Below are 24334 nucleotides of genomic sequence, written 5' to 3'. Positions count from 1 at the left end.
AGAGGGAGGGAGGAGATACTGTCCTGATGGAATTCTTGTTCAACACAAGGGGCCCCACACCAAGTGTCCGAGGCCCGGTGGCACTCGACGGAAAGAACGGACTAACAGAGATGCCGGAAGAGGCGGGACAGGTAGGGAGGGAGGAGACGATGAAAGAGTTTACAGTCTCAGGGGTGGGTGGGGGCGGGAGAGGTGCCTCTGTAAGGCAGGAGGTGACACAAGTAGGGAGGGGCTGCTCTGTGTTTAGGACCCTCGAGCCGCCACCCCACAGGAGCATCAGAAGTGGGGACAAAACACCCCCAACTGGGGACCCAGTCCCGGGCTCTCCCGGCAGCCTGGCGGCTTAATCCCTATTTATTTTTCAAAACAAAACTAAAAATCACCACTCAAATTATTTGAAAAGAATGCTCCACCACAGTTAAAAGCTTTATGTAATTTGCAGCCAGAACAACACAGACTGGTGGTCAGAGACAGAGCCCCCAGCACTGCTCACACAGGCCTCACAGCCTAGAATATCTTGCACACTCCCTTCCAGCCTCCACGACTGTTCCCTGTGCTGCAAGCCAGGTGGTGACGCCCGGCCGTGTCTGCAGAGGCTGGAGGGCCGGGGATCAGAATACATTCCAGTTCTCTGCCAGGCTTCTGATTTGGCCACTGGCACTTCCCTCCCAGACAAGATGTCCAGAAATGTCCACAAGGAAGGTGGACAGGTCAGGGCCCAGGTGCTGATGTCCAGGTGGCGAGTAAAGGCAGTTCGGACCCTGCACCTTTGCCAGGAAGGGCTGAGTCCTGCCTGTGCCCTGCAGTTCCCGTTGGAAACACTGGTCTGGCATCATCACCGCTCGTGCTTGATGTTGGCTTCGCTTCGCTCCAAGGTGACCCCGCTGCCGTTCCGCGGGCCGTCCCTCTTGTTCCCATCCTTTTCCACGTAGAATTCTGCCAGCACAGGGCAGTGTTCGGACGCCACTCCGCCCCAGGACCAGTTATCTGGAATCCAAGGGTTTGTGAGGCCTTCTCTCACGACGGTGCAGTGACCTGACAGCAGAGGGAAGAGACCCAGGGATCAGGGAGAGGGAGGGAGGAGGCGGGAGGGGGTGGGAGTGGACTGGAGGGGCCCCCACTGGCGGGCGGAGGCTGACGCTGCACAGGACGGCCCAGGTTCCCCTCCAACACCCCTCAGCTACCTGCAGTGCCCTGCAAATGGGAGGTCTCAGTCAATTTGATCCTCTGGACCACTTAGCCCTTGAAACCCCCGAGTCCAGGCCACCTGCCCCCAACACACCGCCTCCGCACTACACACCAGCTCTAGTCTGACCGGCAAGAATAAGTATTTGACCCAGGGACAACGTCTCACAAACATGTCCAAAGTGAAGGTCCTTTTTCACAAAGCAAAGATAATACCTCTGGTGGCAGCGTTGGGTGGGGGGAGGGGAGGGAAATAAGTGCCACAAAAAGGGGAAAAAGGGCAAGTTAGAAAGGCTTATGACAAAGGAGCCCTGGCTGGTGTGGCTCAGTGAACTACTCAGTCCTGCTGGCCTGTGGGTCACTGGTTCGATTCCCAGCCAGGGCACATGCCTGCGTTGCAGGCCAGGTTCCCAGCAGGGGGCGCTCAAGAGGCAACCACACATTGATTCCCTCTCTTTCTCCCTCCATTTCCCTCTGCCTAAAAATAAATAAAATTAAAAATTAAAAAAAGGAAAGGTATTTGAAAAGTAAAGATTTAGAAACATGTGAAGCAGGAACACGAGGCGGCACGGAGGAGGGGAGCCATGTGGCAGTCGGCGTGAGGGTACCAATCCTGCCTCTGGTCCGACCTGTGGCCTTCAGCGCCGAGAGGTCCTGGGAGCTCTACAGTTGGACAGCATGGGGACAGGTGACATGATCTGTGGCCTCCTTCTGGCCCTGGGCTCTCGGGCTCTCGGGCTGCCCTGGTGAGGACGGTGCCTTCGGCCCGCCCCTCCCGGCAGCTGGTGGGCTGGCATCCGCCCATCTCACCTTATTTCCTGTCAGCCCCCCCGAGCCCCACCTTCCCCCCATCCCTTGGATCCTCCCACAACATGGCCCCACAGGAAACCAGGGATGGAACTCCTGGCCTCAGGGGCTCAGCTGGCTGCACATTGCAGAGGCTCCCGGCGGGGCCCCGGAACTGGGACCTTTTAGATTTGTCACTGTCTTGCTGAAGTATGACATGCAGCTGCTGGGGTCACTAACGCTTTCAGGCGGGACTGAGAACCACTGTTCTTGCCTCTCAGGAGGAGACAAGCAGGTTCCTGGTTTGGCGGAGGGCTGCTTTTTAGTGCTGAGATTACCCACAACACCCTGGGCCTTGGGGGGCCCCGTCTGAAGTCCTTCTCCCATCCTCTCGCAACACTACGGGACATGCCTGCTCATCCCCAACTGCTGCTCCTCCGGGCACTGCGTGTCCGTAAACCTCAGGGCACACACAGCGCCTGAAAGGGACAGGGCTCGGGGAGGGTCTGCTGAATGACCGAGCATCCTCAAAACTGGGGTAAGTTACCAGTTCATCTCTGACTAGGGTCTGGGGCACGCTCGGGACACCCTTGTTGCAGGCCCGTGGTGGCCTTTCAATTATTTTTCCCACCGGCCTTTACTCTCACCAGCGGCTCTGCAGGGACAGTAAGTATGTATCACCTAAACTACAACCCTGCAAATGCCCACAGAGGAAGGAAGGTAAGCCCCGACTTCGGCTCAACGTAAACGACCCAGACCTGCCGATTCAGACAGGTTTCTCTTCCTTTGTTTCTGAACAGGGGAAAAAAAAATAGTGACTCTGGCATTACCTGTGAAAACCTTCCTGAAGCTTTTACTGATCCAGATGTTGTCCAGAGACTTTGAGCCTTGGGGGTTCTTGGTGCTGATGTTGGTGAAGGTGTGTGCAGGGAGCAGCGGGTGGAATTTCTCTCTCCTCAGGATGTCGTGGTCACTGCTGTCCGGCCCCTGGCCGAAATCCCCTAGAACAATGACGTCTTTTTCTCCTGAAAGTGGAAGGAAGGAAGTCAGGAGTGGACCTCGGGGCGAGGGGTGTATACAGGGCTGGCCACGCCCCCTTTTGCGGCCTGCATCAGACTGGAGGGCTGCGGCGTCGGCGTCGTTCTCCACCTCCCAGCTTTTCCAAATTCCTTATGCAAAAATCCCCAACCCTTTAAGAGCAGGTTAGTAATGCACTTGGAAATGGGGGGCGGGATGGTGCACGGGTCCCCCCTCTTCCAGCTCATGTGTTTCAAATCTCACTACAGGAAAAGGCCCAGGGGCCTTGCCCAGAAATTTCGCAAAAGCTCCAAGACATTTATCGAGCCCAGAGGAAAGACACAGGGAGAAGGTGGCCACCTGAGAGCCAAGGACAGAGGCCTTGGGAGAAACCACCCGCTGACACCTTGGTCTTGAACTTCTGGCTTCAGAACCCTGAGAAAATAGCCTTCTGCTGTGCAAGCCGCCCAGCAGACTCTTGCAGAGCCCAAGTGCAAAGCTTTTCTCTCCTAAGTATTTATTTCCAGCCCCCTCCCCATGGTCTTGTTTACACTAGAGCAAGCGGGAGTTACGGAGACCTTCCCAAAGTGAGCAGACATCCTGAAAGGGCAGTGGCCCCAGCGGGGCTCGGGGTGATGCCCGTCGACAGCCTGGCCACCAGGGCGTGTCCCAAGGCCCCCTTCAGGGAGCCATGTGATCGCGGGGAGCGGTGCTTCTGTTACACCTGGCGAGGGTTCACAGACGAGAGCCAAAGGTATCAGACACTCAGCAAATCTTCCTCCTTGACACAGGAGATGCTCCAGTCACAATGGCTGGAGGAAGAAATCTAAACTGAACTGCCACAGGCCACCAGCAGAGGGCACGGGCGCACCGCAGGGGACCCTCCTGTGGTGGGCTTGAGGGATGGACAGGGGATGAAGCAGAAGCCTTTCGAGCCCATTGCGCGGCCAAGGGAGAGGTGCCGGTCATGCTGAATCAGCAGGAACAAACGGGGCACCCAAAGCAGAGTGAGCCTCAGTTGTCTTGAGAAATCTGCCAACTTCCAACGGGAAAGCTGAGCGGAGATTAATGTTAACAGCAAGTCATACCTGGCCAGCGTGCCAGGCCCTCTCTGCAGGTGAGAAGCCAGGGTCCTAGAGGCTGACCGGCTCGCCCAGAGTCACCGGCTCTTACCATAGAGCGGGCAGGAAATGGCCATGAGGACAGGGGCGGCCGTTCACTGCCCAGCCCCGAGCGGGTGAGTGAGGCGCGAGACTCCCCAGAACCAAGCTGCAGTTTACTTCTGAAAGGAGAGGAGAGGAAGGTGCTACACGCTGACTACCCAGGAAAATGGAAGGCTATGAAAGACGGAGGCAGAGGGCTCCCTAGAATGAGAGAGATTTTCACCGGGACGTAGCCAGGAGAGGCTGGGCTAACAAGGCAGTTCTGAAAGCAGGAGGGATGCGAGTGGCCCGGGGTCAATGAAGGCAGCGCTCTGTGACGTCAGGGACGGAAAATAACAGCTCTTTCATTTTTCTGTTCTTATGGAGGTCGACAGCTCTTTTCTTGAACAGGTGCAGCCAGGATTCTTATATCTCCCTTTGCTGATATTGGTGGCACTGAAGCCATCGAGACAGCTCTCGTCTCTGGGAATCGCAGCTGTGCAGAGGCCTGGATTCTCCCAGGCAGCACCCCCAGGGCTGGACCCCTGAGTTGTTCCCTTGGCTCCCAGAAGCGAAGGGAGAACGCTGGGCGCTGACCTCCTAGAGAGCTTACAGACTCATAAAATGTCAGTGACCATCGCAGGAGCCGGTCCCCACCGAGGGAGGGCCCTCCACAGGGGTCCGACATGCCTCACGCGTGCTGAGTCCGCAGAGCAAGCCCCGTGGGGTCTGAGAGAAGACGCTGCCATCAGACGACTGGCAAGTCACCCGCGGGCATTAACCTGGACGCACATTCCAAAGGGAGCAAGGCCTGGAGTTTGCTTATCAAATCGGCTCTGTTTGCTCTGCTGGAAGCCTGGGGAATGGAGGCTGTGTCTTTGTTTCAGCGGCACCGCCAGGCCGATCGATTGAGCCCGCTGCACCCTAGGCAGGTCGGGCACTTCCTGGCTCCTCAGGTCTGCTGTGTGAACAGTGAACAAGCGGGCGGGACACAGGTGGCATGAGTCGCTGCCCACACCTGGACACATCAGGGCCGAGGCCCGTAGGGGGCCCATAGCCCTTTGGTGACTTGGAACGCTAGCCTGCCCAGATTTTCTGAGGCAAACCTGCTCCCTCCCTGGGTATCAGAAAGAAGCAGTGCGTGCCTCAGGCCGTCCGAGAAGCCATGGCCTGGAGCCTCTCTGTTCTGTTTCCATGTTTCAAAAACAAGGAAAAGCTGGAGCTCAAACAATAGAAACAGCCACAGATTTTAAAAGCTATCAAGTCGTGTTCATGCTAGATGCACAGAGACAAAGACGTCGCGTGCATGGGGCGGCCGGGCTCCAGCAGACGCAGGGTCGCGGCCGTCTCCCGTGTCCTCGCTACACGCTGCTGCTGGCCCAGCGACTGGCCCACAGGATCAGGGAGACGCGTGGAAGAGGCCACCCCCTGGCTGCCCCACAGAACTGGGGGCCGTGGCCTGGCCACGGAGAAAGGCCGTTGCCCACCTTTCAGCGTTTCCTGCAGGGTCTGGGCGAAGCTGGCCACGCGGTGGCTGTCGCTGTGATTCTTGCTTGGATTCTCACCCCCAGGGAGGGGCAGGGTTGCCAGGTGAAGGTTCACAAGCGTCAAGTCATAACTTCCCACCTGGACAAGAGGAAACAAAGTCACACGGGCAGTGTTAGATACGTATGATTTCCGGCATCTGTTACGACCGACTCGCGAACAGCTTCGCGCGCAGTGTTGACAGCAGGGCCCACAAGTCTGTGGACCCAGGAGATGAGGCCTGGCGCGCGGTCCACCGTAAGGTCGGCTCAAGGCACCTACAGGACTGAGACCCAGAGCCAGTGCACCCCACTCCTCCGGGGGCGTATCTGAATGTGTCAGGGGTTTTGGTTTTCCTTCTAAGCAACTGCATGGGAAGGGGCGGGGGGGTCTAGTAGCTGCTGGTTAACAAGGGGGTGGGGCAGCCTGGACCCCCTGCCAGGACCGCTGCTGGGACCTGCCTCCTGCCCCCCACACACATCCTGCCCCCCCACGCTGCATCTTTCCCCCTGGGGACCACAGCGCCCGGATGTTCACTTTCCCCTGATATGTCAAGAATGAGAGCTGGCCCAACACTGGCAACAGAGGCTCTGCCCCAGTCCTGCATCTTGCGGGGGCCGCGGGGTGCAGGTCTCCCAAACTCTGCAGCACTGCTCAGCCAGTTGGGGGCACGCCCTGTGGACTTCTGTTTGTCATGGCAACACACACTAAACACAGCCAGGAAGGGAGGATGTGCAGGGGGATCCCAGGAAGTGGCGGCTGCCAGTTTTGTCTTACAGATGTGACCCTAGCTTGCCGCCACCGCCACCGCCACCCAGCCCTGAGAGCTCTCTGCAGCTGCGGCTCTGACCGCAAAGGGGCCGCCTCCAGGCCGCGGGCAGGGAAACCCCGCCTGGGGAGCCTGGGAAGAAGCCTCGTCTCCGTCCTGTGCCACCTGCTTGCTTAGAATGTGACAGGAAGTACAAGAAGCTGCGTGCCTGTCTCGGGGACCGCTTAATTTACAGAATTTGGGCCAGTCCCTCCCGACATGAGAGCCTACCTTCTACAGACACTGCCGGTTCTGGCTATTGCCTTGCCTGGCCAGAGCCTGCCCAGCTGCTTTACATAAAAAGGGACCCCGGATGTCGTTAGGGGGGTTTACAGAGGGTCCCTGGCTGGTGGCCACATCAGTACGCGTAAGTGCGCTTGCGGGGTTCCAGCAGCCCTGCAGCTACAGGTGTGGGGAGAGCACCAGCCCCAACCAAGGCCAACATGGCCGCCCCCAGTGCCCGGGCAGCCTGCCCCCCACCCCTGTGCCCGGCTCCTGGAGCCCGGGGCCCAAGTGTAAACGGGGCTGGGGGATGGCGCGGCCTTCAGGCTCTAGACCTCGCTGCAGCACACAGAAAGGGGACGTCCCCGACCCCCAGCAGCCAGCTTGCCGGGTCCGATGGCGAGGGACCACACTCACTGGACCCTGTGACTTCACAGTAAGTGCCCTGCGGACAAGGTCCGCTGACTGCCCGCTCGGTGCTCTGTTCTGCTGCCCAGCGTCAGACTGTGTGCCATTCGTTAACACCTTCCAGGGCACCCGGGATGGAGAGGCGGCGCCCCTCAGCTGGCCTGCTGCCCCCGACTCAGCAGACTGGCACGTGGGTGAGAGCTCACTGGGAGATGCCCTGGGCCCACAACCCAGAGGGGCCTCCCAACCCCCTCCAAATCCAAATCACCCGCGAGGGCCCCCTTCGGCCCAGTAAGGAGACGAAGGTCCTCAGCATGAGTCTGCTGCCCTTGTGCCCTGGCACCCAACTCCATTAACGGGCGCCGTTACATGGAGTGTGAGGTGCTCTTGAGGAACGGAGAGTCTGGGGCCCTGTCCCAGAAATTCTGTAGGTCTTGGGAAGGGTCCAGGGATCCCTGATTATAAGAAAACCTGCCCAGGTGACTTGGATGTGTGTCAGGTTTGGGAGCCAGCACCCGCTCTCCTTCCTGCCAGGTGGCGGCATTATCAGAGCCCGAGGCCCCCCGAGCCCCGCTCACTCCTGCGCTGGACAAGTTCACAGCCAAGGGAAACCCAGCACAGTGAGCAGCCGAGGCAAGCAGGTGGGGCTCCTCTGGCTCGCGGCTTCAAAGAGGCTTGGTTTTTTTCCTTTATAGAAGAAGGGAACCCTCACGGTGACACGGAGCAGGTACCTTGAACGTACGTACCTTGAACCGCGCGAGGTACGGCCTGGGGCCCAAGGGCTTTCCGTGCCCGTTGCCCGGCGAGCTCTCCTGCGAGGCTGCATCTCTCAGCTCCACGCCGGCCCAGGCGTCCCACAGGAACCCCAGGAAGCCGGCCCCCTGCGGGAGAAGAGCAGCGTCAGTGAGGAGAGGGGTGGGCCTCAGGGCGGGGCAGAGGCAGGGGTGGGGTCCAGCCAGAGGAGGCTGGGCCTGCCCTGGGCCCTGAGGTCACAGGCCGAGGGGCTGTTTCTGAAACAAAGGCACACCCAAAAGCCACCTCAGTTCCTCCTTGCTGCCCTCCAGTCCCCCCCCCACCGCCCTGATCTCTCACACCATCAGTTGCCTAATTTCGACAGCATTCCATACAGCTGGGGGTGCCAGGCACTTCTCTTTTTGTGGGTACGGGGTGAGGCAAAGCCCAGACTATGCACAGAGGTATCTTTTTGATCATCACATCCCAGGAGGTGGCTTCGCCCACTCCCAGGGCCAGATGACTCAGCCGTTGAGAAGGTGAGCAACTTCCCTAAAATCCCACAGCCGGTCAATGGCGATGCGGAGACTCAGCTGAGTCCCGGGTGCCTGGGAAACCCTGGAGACATGTTTGCAGGACAGAGGGATGGAGGTCCAGCTGACCGTCCCCGGGGGGAACTGGTCAAGGCCCTCTGTGGGCGGACAGGGCCCCACACGGGGGTCTAAAGCCCTGAGGCAGGGCGCTGGGAGGGCCAGGAAGTGGGTGGACAGGCAGGGCAGTGTCGGGGGCCCGGAGCTCCGTGCTGCTCTGGGCCACCCGGGGCCGGCGGGGGTGGGGCGCTCTGTCTGCCTCCTGCTGCCGTTGCCACCTTGCATCAGACCTTGAGCCAGTGGGTTCTTCCTGCTGGGCCTGCCTGCGGCCCCCGCCGCTGCGCCTGCGGCTGCAGGGGTAGGGCTGGAGGAACGGATGCCAGGCGCCCGGGGCCATTCCAGGCCCTGGCGAGGTGCGGCCCTGCGGCCACGCTCGCTCGGTGTCCCTCTGGGCTGAAGGCGAGAGTCCATGACTGGCATACATAGTCTGGTAGGCCCAGAGCGTGTTCAAAATGTTTTTTGGATCACTGCCCCTATTTAAAATTCAGGAAATTTCACACAAATATGTATATATTTGCCTCTTCTGAGAAACCAGGAGACTTGTCCTCCCGGCGCCCATAACCACTGCCTCCCCCGCCCCCTGCGCCACCCCGAGGGCGGGAGCGGGACCGAGCAGCAGCCAACGCCCGGGAGCCCCCAGCCTGTCCCACGTGGCCTGGCCAGCTGCTGCCTCTGTGCGTCCCCAGACCCCCACCCGTGCCCTGTGGATGAGGCATCGGGGCACATTGTCTTTTAAATCCTCCAGCCCCTGTGAGGTAAGGATGGGGCTCTGCCCCCATTTCACAGATGAGGGAGTTGAGGCCGTGAGGCTGAAGGGGCTTGAACTCAGGCCTCGCTGCAACCACGTGCTACTGTCCAACGGCCCCGGCACCCCAACCTGGAGGGGGGGTCCCTGTCCTGCTCCTCTGACAGGCTGTGAGCTCCTGGCGGGAGGGGCTCCCTCAGGCTCCAGCCGGGACCCCCTGGGCTGACCAAGAGTGAAGACAGGTGAGGCCAGGCTGCAGGTCTGCTTTCCTCGCCCGTGGGTGAGCGGCCGGCCAACAACAGCGCCGGCTGCGTGCTGACCTTCCTAACGATTTGCCGAGTGGACAAGGATGAGTGTTACAGGGACTGGAAGAGTCTCATGAACCTGCACACGTGTGACGTGCTATTCACAACAGCAGCAAAGCAAGGAGCTACGATTCCCACGTGGACTGAGGAGGGCCCGTGGGCTAGTGTGGTGAACACTAGATCTGTCCCCATCGGCTCTGCCCCTGCCCGCCGTGAATGTCCCCGGCCGCCACCCACGGCACCGTCTCCACTCCACAACATAAGACCCAGGGAAGTAAGCTCATAGCATGTCTTCTAAGCAGCAGCTAAAAAGAGAGCGTGTGGTCGATAAATGACTGGATGCTTTTCATCCAGCATACATTTATAATTTAAGAGGCCCAAACTTCAGTATTACTCATGTAAGTAGGATGCACATGCGTTTATAAGCATATTTGGTATATTAGGGATAAAATGATAACATCTGCATTTACAGGAAAATTATGTGAGGACACAGTTTCTAACTCATGATTCACTAATGAAAGTCTATTTTAAAATCTAAAACGTCACTGATATCGAACCTTCCCAAGGAGCAAAAACTGGTCTTGCATGTGACATGTAAGAGTGACAATGTATACAGACAGCCACATTGGGAGACACGAAGGAAAGGAAATTCAAAATTAAAATCTGCTGGAAATTGCCACCCTTTCCACGTGCACAATTTCTACCACTGAACATGTGAATTAAGTGACTACGAAGTTTTCAGTCAGCGAACAATGGGCTTCCACCAGCTTCACAGGGGCAGAGCGGTGGGCAGAGATTATGAGGACATAGGACAGAAAAACCCCATTTGCTGCCTTGGCTCCAGACAGGATTTCTCCCCACCACCCTCCGTCCAACACCCCAAACTCCCCTTTCCCCCCGGGGAGCCGTCCATTCCCGATCTCAGTGTGGACCAAAAACCGGGGCATTGTGAGATGAACAGCGAAAATGGGCAGGAAGACAAAACTACGGCAGGGATGTTGGCAAAGGAAAATGGTAAATGTCTGCGATGAGGGAAAAAGGAGGCATCACTAAAAGGATAAGCGAGTTTCGCAGACGAGGGTACCTTCTGGAGCGGAGTGGAGGGCGTGTCGGCAACGGCGGCCTTCCAGCATCCGCGGGGCCCCTTCCACTTGCGGATGTTGGGCAGGATCGGCTGGTTGAGCTCCGCACAGAACTGTGAAGACAGAGCACAAGTTGGTTGGTGTGTGTCCCCACTTGGGGCAGCCCGAGGAGCCAGGCAGTATGTGGCCCTGACTCGTCGGACCAGGTGACTGACCTCCAGACCCACAGACTGAAAAGCAAGCCGTCTCTTTATGAAACGCACAATTATTACCAGGGGACTCTCAGTTCGTAGCAATCGATTCTCTCTGTAGCTTCCAGCACAAACAGTTCAAAACAAGCTGTCAGCATCCTTTTTACCCTTGTAAACCGGTGGATTCAGGTCCCAAGAGACTGTAGCTCCGTATCAAAGGCAGAGGAAAACAGATGGCTACACGGTGATCAGTCCTCCCCGGGGCTCAGCTGAGCGGTGCAGACCCTGACCACCGCCGCCCGCCCCCCGGCCCCCGCTTCATCCAGAAGCACTGCACTGTGCGCCCTGGTTTTCGTCTGAGAAGAAGGCCCTGCCCTCATGGATGGCTTCTTAGTGCTTCTGCGTGTTCCCCGACCGCACCGTGGGAACCGCAAGGGGATTTTACCCCTGAGGCAAAAACCCTAACGCAGGCAACGTAAAATGAGGAGTCAAAAGACAAGGGACTTCAAGGCTCCTCTAACTTATGCCCCAAGTACACCGCCGCCTCTTGCGGTTGCTTTTTTTTTTTTTTTTTTAATTTTCTTTTTTAAAATTCCTCACTCAAAGATATGTTTATTGATTTTAGAGCAAGAGGAAGGGGGAGAGAGAAAGATGGATCAGTTGCCTCCCATACGACCCCGGACAGGGGATTGAACCCGCAACCTTTTAGTGTACAGATAACGCACCAAACAGCTGCGCCACCTGGCCAGGGCGTGGGGTTGGTTCTTTGGAGGGGCCCCCAGAATCTGTCAGATTTGGGCTCGGTTTTCAAGATGCTCCAACAGCTGGTACCACCCCTTCCTGGGGACCCCCACTTGTCCCTTGCTTTCAGCACCTCACACACCGCGTCACGTGCGTCTTGCTTCTGCGAGCATCACCGCTGTCTCTTCAACGAGCCGCCCTCAGCTACTCTCCCCATGGCTCCAGCTCCACCCTCCACCTGCACCCCAAAGGCCCCCGGCGGGACCTGCAGTTCAGATTTCCCTCCTACGTTCTGAGTTGCATTTCGCCCATCGGCCCTGACATTCCATTTGAAGGTCTCCACAGAACCACAAACCCAGCAGGTCCCCGAGGGACACGCCATTCCCCTCCTGATCTCGTGCCCAACTCCTGGCATTTGCATCCATCCAACTGCTCTGACGTGTCCCTCTCCCCCCACGGCCCATCTCCCCCACCCCCCACCCCATTGGTTCTACTGTCTCGTCCGTCGGGAGCTCCCTCTTGCTGTTCTCCAGCCGCACTGCCGTGGCCTGTCGCTGCCTCTCTGCTCACCGATCCACTGGCCATGCTGATGCACCACCCCCACGGTTCTCCAAGTGTGGTCCTGGGTCCAGCGGTGTTGGCACCACTTGGGGACTTGTTAGAGCGTCTCTAGCCTCTCAGACTACTGGGTCAGAGACCCTGAGTGAGGCCCAGCGAGGTGTGTGCACACGCTCTGCAGGTGCTTCTGAAGCTGCCGCCACTGCCCAGATCCCCACTAAGCGTCGGCCCCAGCGTCGGGCGGGGCTGTGGGCATGGGCATCAGCTGGCAGCCCCCGCTGGGAATCTCAGCTGCAGAGCCCAGGTTCCAGCAAGGACTCAGCCAATCACTTCTATCATGGCAGGCCCTACGGGGAAAGGAAGACCGGGCCAGACAGGGAGCGTGCTGTGCGGTCTACTTTGGATGTGTACCACACCAGGAGTTCTACTGCGTCCACAGTTAGGTGGTTCAGGCGCTGTCTTTCCCCAAAGGCAGATGCCATAAGGCAGGGACTAGACCCGAGTCACCTTCATAAAGCCCACCTGGCCCAGAGCGTGGTGTTTGGTGATGTTCTCCAACCATCTGCTGGTGAATCAGAGGGCTTTTCAAGTTCATGAGGACAAACCAAAGCAGGGAATTGCTCTTTGGAGCTAATTATTGAAATCGCTGCCTCAGTTTCCACCTGCCTTGGAGTCTGCCTGGGAAGCGTTCTCTCTGGGGCGGGGTCGCTGATGCTGCCCAGGGCCAGTGGCTGTGGACCGTGCTGGTCCCGGTGGGGGCTTCCCCCCGCTGCCTCCCCCAGGCCAGTTGGTCCTGGCCAGCAGCCATTCTCGGATGGGAAATGAAGCGCTTTGGAAAATGCAACTGGAATTTATCGACTCTCACTTTAGGGATCCAGAGAGGAAATGCACTTCACAAAGGGCCCGATTTCCCGCCAGGGAATCATTAGAGCAGAATCCAAGAATCACTATAAAGGAAAGCAGCTCCCCGCTGCCCATCTGGGCGGCACTGTTCTCCACGCAGGGGGTCCCGAACCTGGCTGCTTACCAGAATCTCCCAGCATGCACCGGGGAGGCTCTATTTTTAAAAAGCCCCCCAGGAGATCAGGCAACCAGCCAGTCAGGGAAGCCCAGCCTCTGGCGCCCAGTGCTGCACTGGGACAGCCACCTGCAGGCAACCGGAAGCCACCTCATCTCTCCTTGCTGCCCCAGGACCTTCCAACACCTGAAGGAAGACAGGTGGCTCCCCCTGCTCGTGGCCCAAGCTGCAGCCCAACTGAAGCAGTCCCATCCCGGGCAATGTCACTTTGATGGGGAGGGCCGGCAATAAGCAGCGATGACACCGGATGACAGTTTTCCATGTTCACATTCTTGAGGATGGTCTTTGGAGACTCAAGTGGTGCTCGGCGGAGTGTGATCAGAGTCACCGGGGAACTTATCAAGCCTGCAAATTCCCAGGCCCCATCTGGACCCACAGAGCCAGGATCTCTGGGGTCAGCCCAGTGACCTGCTTTCTAGCAGCCCCTCCAGCTGACTCGGACACCAATTCAAAGTCGGTGTTATAGGATGAAGGGAAGACGTTCCTGTTTTCCTGTTTCATATTTAAAAGCCTCTCCCTCGCAGGTAAACTCTAGGAGACCCAAGGCACCAGAATTCCTCAACCGGGCGCCAGTACTTGTGCACCTGCAACCTTGCTCTCTAACGCCCCCTCCGCCCCTCCCTCTCTGCCCTCTTCTTCTGCATTTCCTATGTGCTTGGGGCAATGAATAGTTTACAGGAATAGTGTACAGGAGAAAAGTGTGGATGGCTGAAAGCATTCTGTGCCCAAATCTGCATGATCAGAGTTAGGTTCCAGGTAGGTACTTCCTTCTATTTCTAGGATTGAAAAAGGAGTCGCCAATGTAGTGGACTGTCTGCACCAACAGTTGTTAGCAAGCCTAAGGTAGCGAGTGCCATTTAGACCCTTCTCCTCAGAGCGTGGTCCACGGACCAGAGGCCCAGGCGCCACCGATGCCCCTGGTCAGAATGCGCGGTCTCAGGCCCACCTCAGACCTTCCGCGCTGGGCTCTGTCGTCCCAGGGTCCGGGGCGGGGTGGGGGGGGGATGGATCAGCTGTGGGAAGCCTGCTCAGAGCCTTCTGTTCTGTAAACATCATCCCCACAGGGATGCCAACAGAGATGCCTAAGCGCCCGGGGAAGTGTGAAGCCCAAGTTCAAGTTTACATTGGAGGTTTCACAGCTGGAAGTCAGGGGGAGCGTCTGAACGGAGGTGTGCCTCCTGCCCTCTGCCTCAAAGGGGCGGGCCAGCCCACTGGAGCAAACGCTTAGATCCTTCCTCCTGAAAATTTCCAAGGAAAACAAAGGCAACCTTGGAGGGCCTCCCATCTGAGCTGTTTTATGGAGAACAGCTGGTTCTCAAATTCTCTGCTTCGCCCACAGAGCAGGAGGAAGAAATAGTACTCTCATAAGTCAAAATGGCTCACCAGGGTAGGCAAGGTGGAAATGAAAGGGGGAGGCGTGCCTCGCTGGGGACAGTCTCCCCGGTAACGGCGATCTGCTCACCTGAAAACGCCTGAGCTCCCCCTCCCCGCCGTGCCGCCTGTGCTTCTAAAATCCCAGAGGCTGACCTGCTGCCTGGCTCTGCCGGAATCGCACTGGCTCTTGTTTATAAAGCCAGAGATTTGCAAACCCCATCCTTGACCGAATCGGAACCTCTGAGGTTAGGGCCAAGGGTCTGACAAGTTCCCTGAGCAGTTCTCAACTGAAGTTAGAGAAGCTCTAGACAAGGCTAGACCTGCGCTGACTGAGAATCACCCTCCGTTCATACTGTTAGTTCTGTGGTCTGGACAGGCAGCTTTTATTATTCAACATGAACACACACCATTCCAGCCCCGCCCCGTGCCTCACCCTGACTGCATCTGATCTTGGCTCTTCACAGACAACCCTGGCGATAAGGTGTGAGGCGGTTGGCTGGCCGCGGCGTGGTCCCAGCCGGTACGCCATCAACAGGTGTGGAATGAACCGGTCAAAGGGTGTCCCCTGGAGACCCGTCCCGTGGCTTCTCGCTTCCAGGATAAGTAGTCAGAACAACCAGGGTCTACACGTGTTTCTCTAGCTTCTGACCGAAGTGGGGGACGTCATCCTTTAGCACCTGCTCCACGCCCCCCACCAGTCAGACGGCAGCACCAAACCCACCCCATCCCTTGGTGTGGCCAGAGGGGGCCTCAAAGTCAGGAGTGAGACCAGTGTAAAAACGGGAGAGGAAATACAAGATCCTCGTAACCATGCGAACTCCTTTCTCCCTGTTCCTCTGTGATCATCGCTGTGTGACCTCCATGAGGGAGCTGAGGGGAGTGACGAGACATCGGTTTAGCTTTCCCAAGGCCCCCCCCAAACACAGCGGGGTGAGCTTCACTCTCACAAAAAAGGGTATCAGCCTTCCTTAACGTCCCCTGAGCCCCACTGAAGGCCTGGAGTAAGGCCTGGAGTAAATGATTACCATTTAATAGGTAATCATTTCAATAGCTTAGGTTTGGCTAAATCCAAGAATAGTAAGAAAACACCAGTGGCCAGCAACCTACGACCAGGTTCGCTTCTGAATCCACGACAGATCCAGAGCAGGGAGACATAGGGAGGGAAGGGAGCCCACATCTATGAAGGGCCAGTGAGCTGGCGGGCTCTCCTCAAGGACTGTCACAGTTAATCCTAATGACAGCCCTGAAGGGCACCACGACCAGGTCACTCAGCGCCAGCAAGTGGTCCGGGCAGGATGAAAGCCCAGGCCAGGCCAAGTCTAACGCTCCCATGCACTCAGGAGAACAGGCTCGGAAAACACTAGGTAAGCCAGCGACCCACCCAAGCTCACGGTACCCTACGCGTTACAAACATTGGGTTCTCTGGAGCTGAAACCTCTGGAGCCACCCCAGGGCTAAAGTCGGTTTCATCGCCCACGTGTCGGCTGCACAGGCCTGGGGACACAGCTCACCCAGGGAGGCTGACACCTGGTAGGGGCCAGGCCCCCCGACAGGCAGTCAAGGGCGTGGAGACGCGTAAGGCGGATGCTGCCCACAGAGCTCAGGCCGCGGTCGTCCGCGCCCCTCGAGGAAGGCGACGTGCGTGCAGCCCACAAGCCTCTTCCAGGGCAGCTCGACGCACGCACCCCTTCCCTGAGGACCTGGAAGGAATTTCGGGTGACTGTCCGTCCTTGTTTAAACATTCTCGCCAGCCGAGGAAGATCAAAAGCCAACGGGAGACCTCTCCTCGGCCTCCACAACCAGCACACCGAGGGCAGTGACACCCACGCGCACACCTGAGTGCAGACTGCGGCCGGCGTTTCCAAAAGTGACTCATCACATGGCTCCTAAATACGGTGGTTAAAAATAAGCAAGGCGGGGGTGGGAGGGCTTTCAAGGGCAATTAAAACTTTTTTTTTTTTTTTTTTTTTTTTTTTGTCAAATAGAGAGTAAGGGGAAGCTGAAGATTTTGTGGAGATGGAAGTCAGAACAGGGACGGAGATGCACGGGCCGCAGGACCCTTGTGTGACCACCGAACCCTCCACGTGGCCACTGTCCTCGTCACTGTCCTTGTCATCCCTTCAGGGGCATTTCCAAAGGTGGTTTTCTTCTCTGTGGTTTTGGGTGCTAAGACTCTGAATCTTCAATGGGAGTGAAGACTTGATAATAATTTTGTGCCTTTTTTCCATTCTCTTTAAATAGAAGCTTGTGTCCTGATATAAGGACAGGCTCATGGCAGGATAGTTTTTCAAGCAGAGGAAAGAGGGAAATTTCAGCACAGTGCCCAGGTGAAAGACGCCCACTTCTCACCCTGCAGGTGGGCTTCCTCGTGGCCCCTTTCCTGTGCATTTTATTGATGTTGGTATATCCGTCTAGTCATATGGACACGCTCACTTCTGCGGCCTGCTTTTCCCACTTACAATTGTGCCGCATTATTACAAATTCTTCTAAACTCACTTCACGGCCATCTACCCGGCTACCCCACGGATACGGCACACCATGCCCCTGGTGGCAGATGTGCAAAGGGTCTGTGATGGGACGGAGCAGAGCGAGTTTGGGGGACAGAACGGTCAACGTGGCTGCCGCGCCGGGGGCGAGGTAAGCGTAAAGGGGTGGTGAGAGGCCTGGCCACGCAGGGCCCTTCGAGCCCTGCGAGGACTCTGTGCCCTAGGCTGTGAACAATCTGAAGTTAGTGAAGGGCGAGAACGCGCTCTGCAGTTTGAGGAGCCACAGGGCTTGTGTGCGGAGTGCAGGCTGGAGCAGGGCCACAGCGGTCACACGCATGCCAGTTAGGGAGGGCAGCGGGAGCCGCGGGTGCCGTGATCCAGGGGCAGCAGTGGCGGATCTGAGGACTAGGAAGTGAGCACACGTGGCTCAGAAGAAGTGAAAACAGGCACTTCCACCCTCATGTGTGAGAGCTCACAGCAGCGCTGTTTCACAGCCAAGAGACGGACGCAGCTGAAAGGGCCGCCGGCGGGCGCGCGGCGACACACTGTGTGGCCCCACACGCTGGGCCCGCCCTGAACCCCGAGCCTAATGCCTGCTCTGACCGGGACGAATCTTGAGACATTACACTGAGTGAACAAGCCAGACACCGAAGGCCTCATGTCACAGGGTGCCATAGATACGGAACATCCAGCCACAGAGGCAGGAAGCAGGCTGGCGGCTGCCCGGGGCTGGCGGGGAGAGGGACGAGCAGTGATGCTCGATGGGCTCCGGCTTCTCCTTGCGGGTGACGGAAACGTTCTGGGACTCGACAGAGGGGACAGCGATGCATCCCTGGGAGGCACCAATGCCACTGAACTCTTCACTTTCAAGTGGACTCTGAAATAATTAATTTCATGACATGTGAACTAAAATAATTTTATATGAATTTTCATGTCAACCATAACAAAACATGGGCCCCAGGTTCGAAGTTTAAACCGCAGCGGAGGAAGCCTGCCCTTCATGTGCAAACACCAGGCGCTGCAGCCCGAAGGCTGGCTGTCCCTCGGGAGCCCTCAACCAGGGGGACCAGGGAGTCAGCACCACCCCCCAGGGACGTGGCCACTAGACAGACTTGATTCATTCCAGCGTTTCCCCGCACGGTTATCGAGCCCTTGGGAGGGGAGTGTACGGCCCAGTATTTTTTGGAAGGTACACTTTTTAAAGCTCAAAAAAAGACAGTTTGGGACAAATAAAACAAGGACTTCTTCCCAAATGAGGCACACCACTTGTGCGTAATGATTGAGACTGATTATGTTAAGTGGAGGCAAGTCTGAAAATAGCAGTGTGTTTTGGAGGATTCTGTGGCTCTTTTCGGAGAATGTAGGAAAGGGGCGGGCACAGGGCAGCACCCCGGTCCGAGCAGAGACACCGGGGTGGCCGCGCCACAGTTGGCACCCGTGTGACATTCCGTGGACTCTAACGTTTCTGCATCACTTGGGAAATGTGCCAACACTGAAGGTCGAGGAAGCAGCTTCGTTTGGTCCTGCCGATCCACACACTCACCGGGAAGCGTCAGCCATCGACGTCACATTTCACCTGTGGCGGAAAGGCTGCCCCAAGCTTGTCAGGTGACGATAACCGAGTTCCTAAGACGAACCACGGTGACCTGGCCCACCATAACGCTTCCTTTTCTTCCCTCCTTGGTAATGTCAAGTGAACAGGCGCACAGAATAGGTAAGAGGGTCCAGACAGGGGGAAAGGCAGCCTCTAAGCCCCAGTCAAGCTCCCAAATCAGAGCATTTTTACTCATGAGGTCTCAGATATGGCAACAAAAAGGGTAATGACCGGGAGGCCCAAGACAGCCAACACAGCCAGGTAGGAAACGATGATTTCGGTCCTTAATCGCTTGCTCCTCCCCCCTGCCATTTAGGAGCAGAGCAAAGCTGGCAGCTCCATCAGCTGCCGTCCCTACCCTCCCACAGGAACACCCACATGTTTTTCCAACTCTGGGCGTAGGTTTTCTCTGCCCATAAACACTAGTTCACTCTCAGCCTCACTCTGGAATGTGAGCCTCCCTGCACGTCCCATAAGCGCCTGTGAAGGGCCCAGCGTTGCTCAGGAACCGGCACGCTCAACAGAAGTCGTGCTAGCAGACCCCGCGGGGAATTGCCCGGGCTGCCATTTTTCGTTGCCAGCCTTCAGCTATTCTAAACGGCGTTTTTACACAGCTTGCCTTCCTCAGTGGCAATAATCATAAAAATAAGGACTGCAGAGCCGTGCGTGAAAGTATTACTGATTCATGACTTTTTATTTTGATTTGCATTATGCCCAATCCTCGTCTTTACAGCCTGCCTATTTCTTACTTTATTTCAAGGCAAACCACAGAGATTCAACTGTTCTTTTCTGTGTGGTCAGCAAGGGATGGGGGGACCTATGAGCTTTCATTCCCGGATACTCGATGGGAGCGGGAACGGCAGCTCTCCGATCAGCACCCTCACTTTGGAGAATGTGCGGAGATGCGTTGGTTCTGAATTTCCCGTGCTAATGGGGGGAACGGAAAACCAGACCCCCCCCCCACAGCTGCAAACTATCTTTTCGTCATCCGCCCTGTCCCGTTACATTTTTTGTCAGAGGCATTTAAAAATAGCCCAACAGTCTGACGTTAGTTTCACAGGCTTTTTGGGCTCCCTCCAATATACTGGGAGTGGGTGGCGTGAAAGCAAACAGGACAGAGAGAGGGGACGTACTACAAGGTCAGGTGGCCCATCAGGGGCCACAGCAGTGCCCGCAGCACATGAGAGGAAACCCGTAATTACGGATCAGAACCAGAGCGGCGGACGTCTGCTGGAAGGCGCATGGCGCGCCCAGCACCCCTGCGGGCTCCTTTTGCACATCGCCTGCCGTGACTCACACCGTTGCCCTGCGACAGAGGCGTGACCCCCACTGGAGAAATGGGGAGCACAGGGCTGGAGGGATCAGCTGGGACCCAAATCCTGTCTCACTGACCCACTGAGCCAGTCGGCTCCCTGCCAGAGCAGCTACAAAGAAGCGGTAATGTGATCAAACTTGTGTTTTAGAAGGGTTACGCTGGTACCAGCAGAAATGAGGGACTAAATCACAGAGACCAAATACTAATTTTACATTTCTACTTTTCTGTTTTCAAATTTTCTAGCCATCACATAAATACTGATTAATGGCTTGAAGTTCATCCGTGTAGAAGATACACATTTTGTGCAGACACACACAGTTAATTCTTTTTCATAAATAAAAGCTGACTAAGTGCCATTAATAAATAAATGAAGAACCAAAACAATAAATGTCCTTGCCGTATCCTGGAATGATGCCTAAAATCACTGGTTTCTTCTCCCCCTCTTATCCACAAACAGAGCCACCCAAACTAAGTGCACAACAAGGATGTCTGGATAGTGAGAAACAAAGTGAACAATCACTACACAGCCACTTATTCCTCCCCTAGGGTTTTATTAGCCAGGTGGAGAGAGGGAGCAAAGACCAGGACAGAAAAGATTAGCCATAGCATAAAACTACAGTCTCACAATTTTATAATCGGGGGGAAAGCCTTTAATGAGCCCCCAGGTGCTGGTGCCAATGTTGGGATTCAGGCAAAAACCCAGAGCTTATCCCTTTCCCTTCCAGGTTCAGCCATTTGTCTTGTAAATGCTGAGGATCTTGCTTTAGTTCTGGGCACTCATCCCTGTGGATTCTGGGAGCTGAACCATCAAGAAGATGCTCTGGGACTCACAGTGATTTTACACAGCCACTTCAGTAAAAGCCACTGGCAGATAACTAGGAAGGCAGGCATTTCAGAGAGACCCATACATGGAAAACTGCTGCATTTTCTCTGGCTGTCTTTTCCCACCTAATTAATTCTGCATGTGAAAGTGAGTCTGTATTTCACAGACAAGAGTTTGGTGGGACAGGCTAGGGTTAGGGAAGGAGTGGGGAGGTGGCCCAGGTTAGAGTGTGGTAGGGAAACCAAGCCTATGCTCTAGAGAGGGCTCTTGGATTACATTCATAAGGGATGTCAGTACACTTCCCTGCATTTCTATGCAGATGGATCAAGTCTCTGAAAGCAGGTTGGATGCTTTCCCAGAAGTTTCGAATCTCATTAAGGCCCAAATTCACCATTTCAGTGCTGCCCAAACGATATTTTATCACCTGTAGGAATTACTCATTCTAAATGGGTAGTTAATGATTTAATAGATCACTCCATCGAATTAATCTTCTCAATGCAGGCCTTTATGACCAGCTCAATCAGTATCATTCCACCTGCTAAGAACATCAGCATTAACGTTTTTAGCAATGGAGCCGAACAGCTTTACCTGCCTGCCCTTCTGTTTCATTTAAAATGACAAATTAACCCAAACTTTGCTGAATACAAAGTTGTGCTCTCAAGAAATGAATGAATCATTCATGAAAAGTCTTGGAATTCTCTCAAAAAAGTGAACTGAAAGTCCTGTCATACCAACTTGTTGTTCCCATTTCCTGATAAGAGAAGCATTTGAGGGTGGACCAAACACGACAGGAAATTGCATACAATTCCTGTCACCATGGCAACGTGGGTGTTTGAATGAAATGGAGGCTACGTGCAACAACTGGGAGGGGCGTGTAACGAGTCAAGCAGATTTTCTTTCTGTTGAAAAACAGAGTCGAGAGACTAGTGAGGTAAGGGGGAAAGTGCTTAGCATACACCACAAAGGAGCACAGCCTTCCTTTACTGGAAAAGTCCCAGCGCAGGCCCTCTTTCCAGCCAAAAATAAATGGTCTAGGACAGCAGTTTTTCAAACATTTTTGACCATGATTCACAGAAATACATAATTTTTATAAGGCAATCTGCTATATTTGTCTGCCTGCCACCTACGTATGGATGCATGTATCAATCTATCCATCTATGCCTCTACTCATCCATCCATCTACTCATCCATCCATTCACATACATAAATAATAATGCAGATGCTGGTTGCAATTTACTAAAGTGATTTCATAACCTATAATTTGAGAGTCAAAATCATGTATTTCTTACCACAGAGTCCTTTGTCTTACTAGAGTATCATGAAGCCCTCCTTTTCATTCTCTCTTTGCTAGACCAGGTGAAATGTTTTGTTGGACTTTATGTAGATAAAGCCTTCGAAGTTCCCTCAGGCAAACAAAATTGTGTCACTAAAGTCAAACCAGTTCTGGGACACTGAGTGTGACTCGCTCTTGAGAAACCCAAAAAATGAAATGCCCCTTCAGTAAGCACGGTGCTGGGGAACACGGCTGGCTCTCAGAAGTCACCTGTCCCTAACAGGATGAACAGCTGCATCTTTACCCAAAGTAAAGGAGGCCAGTGGCCGTGAGCTAACATAGTCACAGGGCTGCCAAACACGAATCTTAATCCAGAAAAACTGTCTTTCAAAAACAAAGGTGCAATGCATTCCCAGGCAGACATAACTGCAAGAATTTGTTGCTGGTAGACCTTCCTCATTAGAAATATTAAAGAAAGTTTGTTTGGCTGAAAACAAGTTGACCCCAGACCAACTTGAATCCTCATGAAAAAAATAAAGACGACAGTAAAGGTAATTATCTAATTATAAAGGGCAGCATAAAAGCATCTTTTCTCCTTTATTCCTATTGTATGAACAATATGTACTGTCGTACTACTGGGCCTATAACATATAGAAATGAAATATAGTTGACAACAGCCCAACGGAACTAGGTAGGAGTAAAGATGTGCTGGAATAAGGGAACGATGCTAAATAGTACCATGAATCCACAGAGACAATGAAAGAAAACCAGAAATGGTAAATAAGAAGGTTAATGTAGATAACTCTATAAATATTCGGCTGGTCAAAAAGTCCATATGGCTTTTTCTGTAAAGTAAAATGCACGCTTTTCATGTTCACCAATAACTTTATTCATTTGGATATTTTGAAGTATGGCTGCCTCCTGCTCTTGGCTTCTAGTGGGCAGAGGCCAGGGCTGCTGCTCAACATCTGCCACTGCATAGGGCAGCCCCACAGAGGGTGCTGACGCTGGTGCCCAGGTTAAAGGAGACCGTGGAGGACAGGCAGGGGCCATGCAGAGCAAAGCCCCGGTGGGAGGCCCAGGACCCTGGAGCCGGCCCCCCGTCCGCCCCAGCCCTGGGCGGGAGAGGGGAATGCTTTGACTCCTCTGGCCTCCACGTCCTGTCCGCAAAATGGCAGGGTGGGTTTGCCGGTTTGGAAAGTCTCCCTCAGCTCTGACATGCTGGGATCCTATCTGTGCCATCGAAATGCATTCTTACCCCCTTATCCCCTCGGTGTGCAGGGCTGAGGCACCGAGTAAGCACGCTACTGTCACACAGACTCAGTTCCCCAGAAGTCCAGGTCATAGTGAACACCCCTCCCAAGGCCCGTAGTACCGGAGCTGGTGCTTCCGTTTGTGTGTGTGTGTGTGTTCAGAAACGCCACTGCCAATCGCAGGTACGAGCATCCTTGGGTTATTCACACTCATCTACACGACAACTACTTACCTCCTGTTTCCTTCTGAAGAAAGCTCCAGAGCTATGGACTCCTAGTTCTACCGCTGCCCACCACAAGGGCTCGGCTGGGAGAGTCCCTGACGAGCTACTGGGTACAAATACCAAGCTCAATTTTCCCAGTCCCGGGCTCGCTGGTGAAACGCATTTTATCTCACACACAAGCACCAAAAGACTTGGAGATCCCCTGCTCCATCTGAAGAAAAACTAGGCTAAGAATTGGACTTCAGCGCTGAAATTCGGGGAAAAACATCTGGCAACAGCTCACACGAAAGGCAGGGAGGCATTTTGCCCTAGACAATTTGGCAAAGGGAGGGGGGCTGCTGTTTGAGCACTGCTGACGGCCACAAATCAATCCCAAATGGGGCTTCTCCGGAGAGAAGGCGGAGAGAGTTACTGATGATGACGGCGCAGGATACGGAGGAGGATGGTGATGATGTACGGTACCACCGACCACGATGACGGTGACGATGACCGCGACAGCGGCTGATCAGCAGTAGCAGCGAGAGGATTAGCTACCGCTGCTCCTCTCATACATTAACTCACTTAATTCTCATTAAAAATCCCCTTGAAGTAGGTATCGTAGTGACATCGCCCCCTCCATGCTAAAAGAAACTGAGGCTTGTCAGTAACCTTCCAGGGACGCCCCACAGGTGGAAAACCGCAGGACGGACTCAGCCCCAGGTCCTAGAGGACCGGGCGTGGGTGCAGTCAGCTTCGCTCGACGGCTGGGTCGTGGCCTGCAAGGCCAGGGAGGCTGGGGAGGGAGTGGGGGTGGGGGCGGCTCAGGCAGTGGCCGTGCG

At 55.3% G+C, this 24334-nt stretch overlaps 1 protein-coding gene across 2 annotated transcripts in view; it reads right to left on the bottom strand.

Annotated features, from left to right (window-relative positions):
- Positions 1–418: 418 nt before the first annotated feature.
- EEPD1 (endonuclease/exonuclease/phosphatase family domain containing 1) overlaps positions 419–24334 on the bottom strand; it is a 110372-nt gene continuing 86456 nt past the window's right edge. For both annotated transcript variants that reach the window (XM_054571356.1, XM_054571355.1), the window contains exons 4-8: positions 10609–10719; positions 7839–7973; positions 5618–5756; positions 2802–2996; positions 419–1035 (exon numbers count right to left, since the gene is read on the bottom strand). In XM_054571356.1, coding sequence (XP_054427331.1) covers positions 836–1035; positions 2802–2996; positions 5618–5756; positions 7839–7973; positions 10609–10719 — 780 coding nt within the window. In that variant the 3' untranslated portion in view covers positions 419–835. The remainder of the gene's footprint in view (positions 1036–2801; positions 2997–5617; positions 5757–7838; positions 7974–10608; positions 10720–24334) is intronic.

This window comes from Pteronotus mesoamericanus, unplaced genomic scaffold, assembly GCF_021234165.1.
Source record: "Pteronotus mesoamericanus isolate MK-2021 breed Mesoamerican mustached bat unplaced genomic scaffold, CSHL_Meso_final contig_220, whole genome shotgun sequence".
NCBI lineage: Eukaryota > Metazoa > Chordata > Mammalia > Chiroptera > Mormoopidae > Pteronotus > Pteronotus mesoamericanus.
This window is presented reverse-complemented; position numbering and strand designations above follow the sequence as displayed.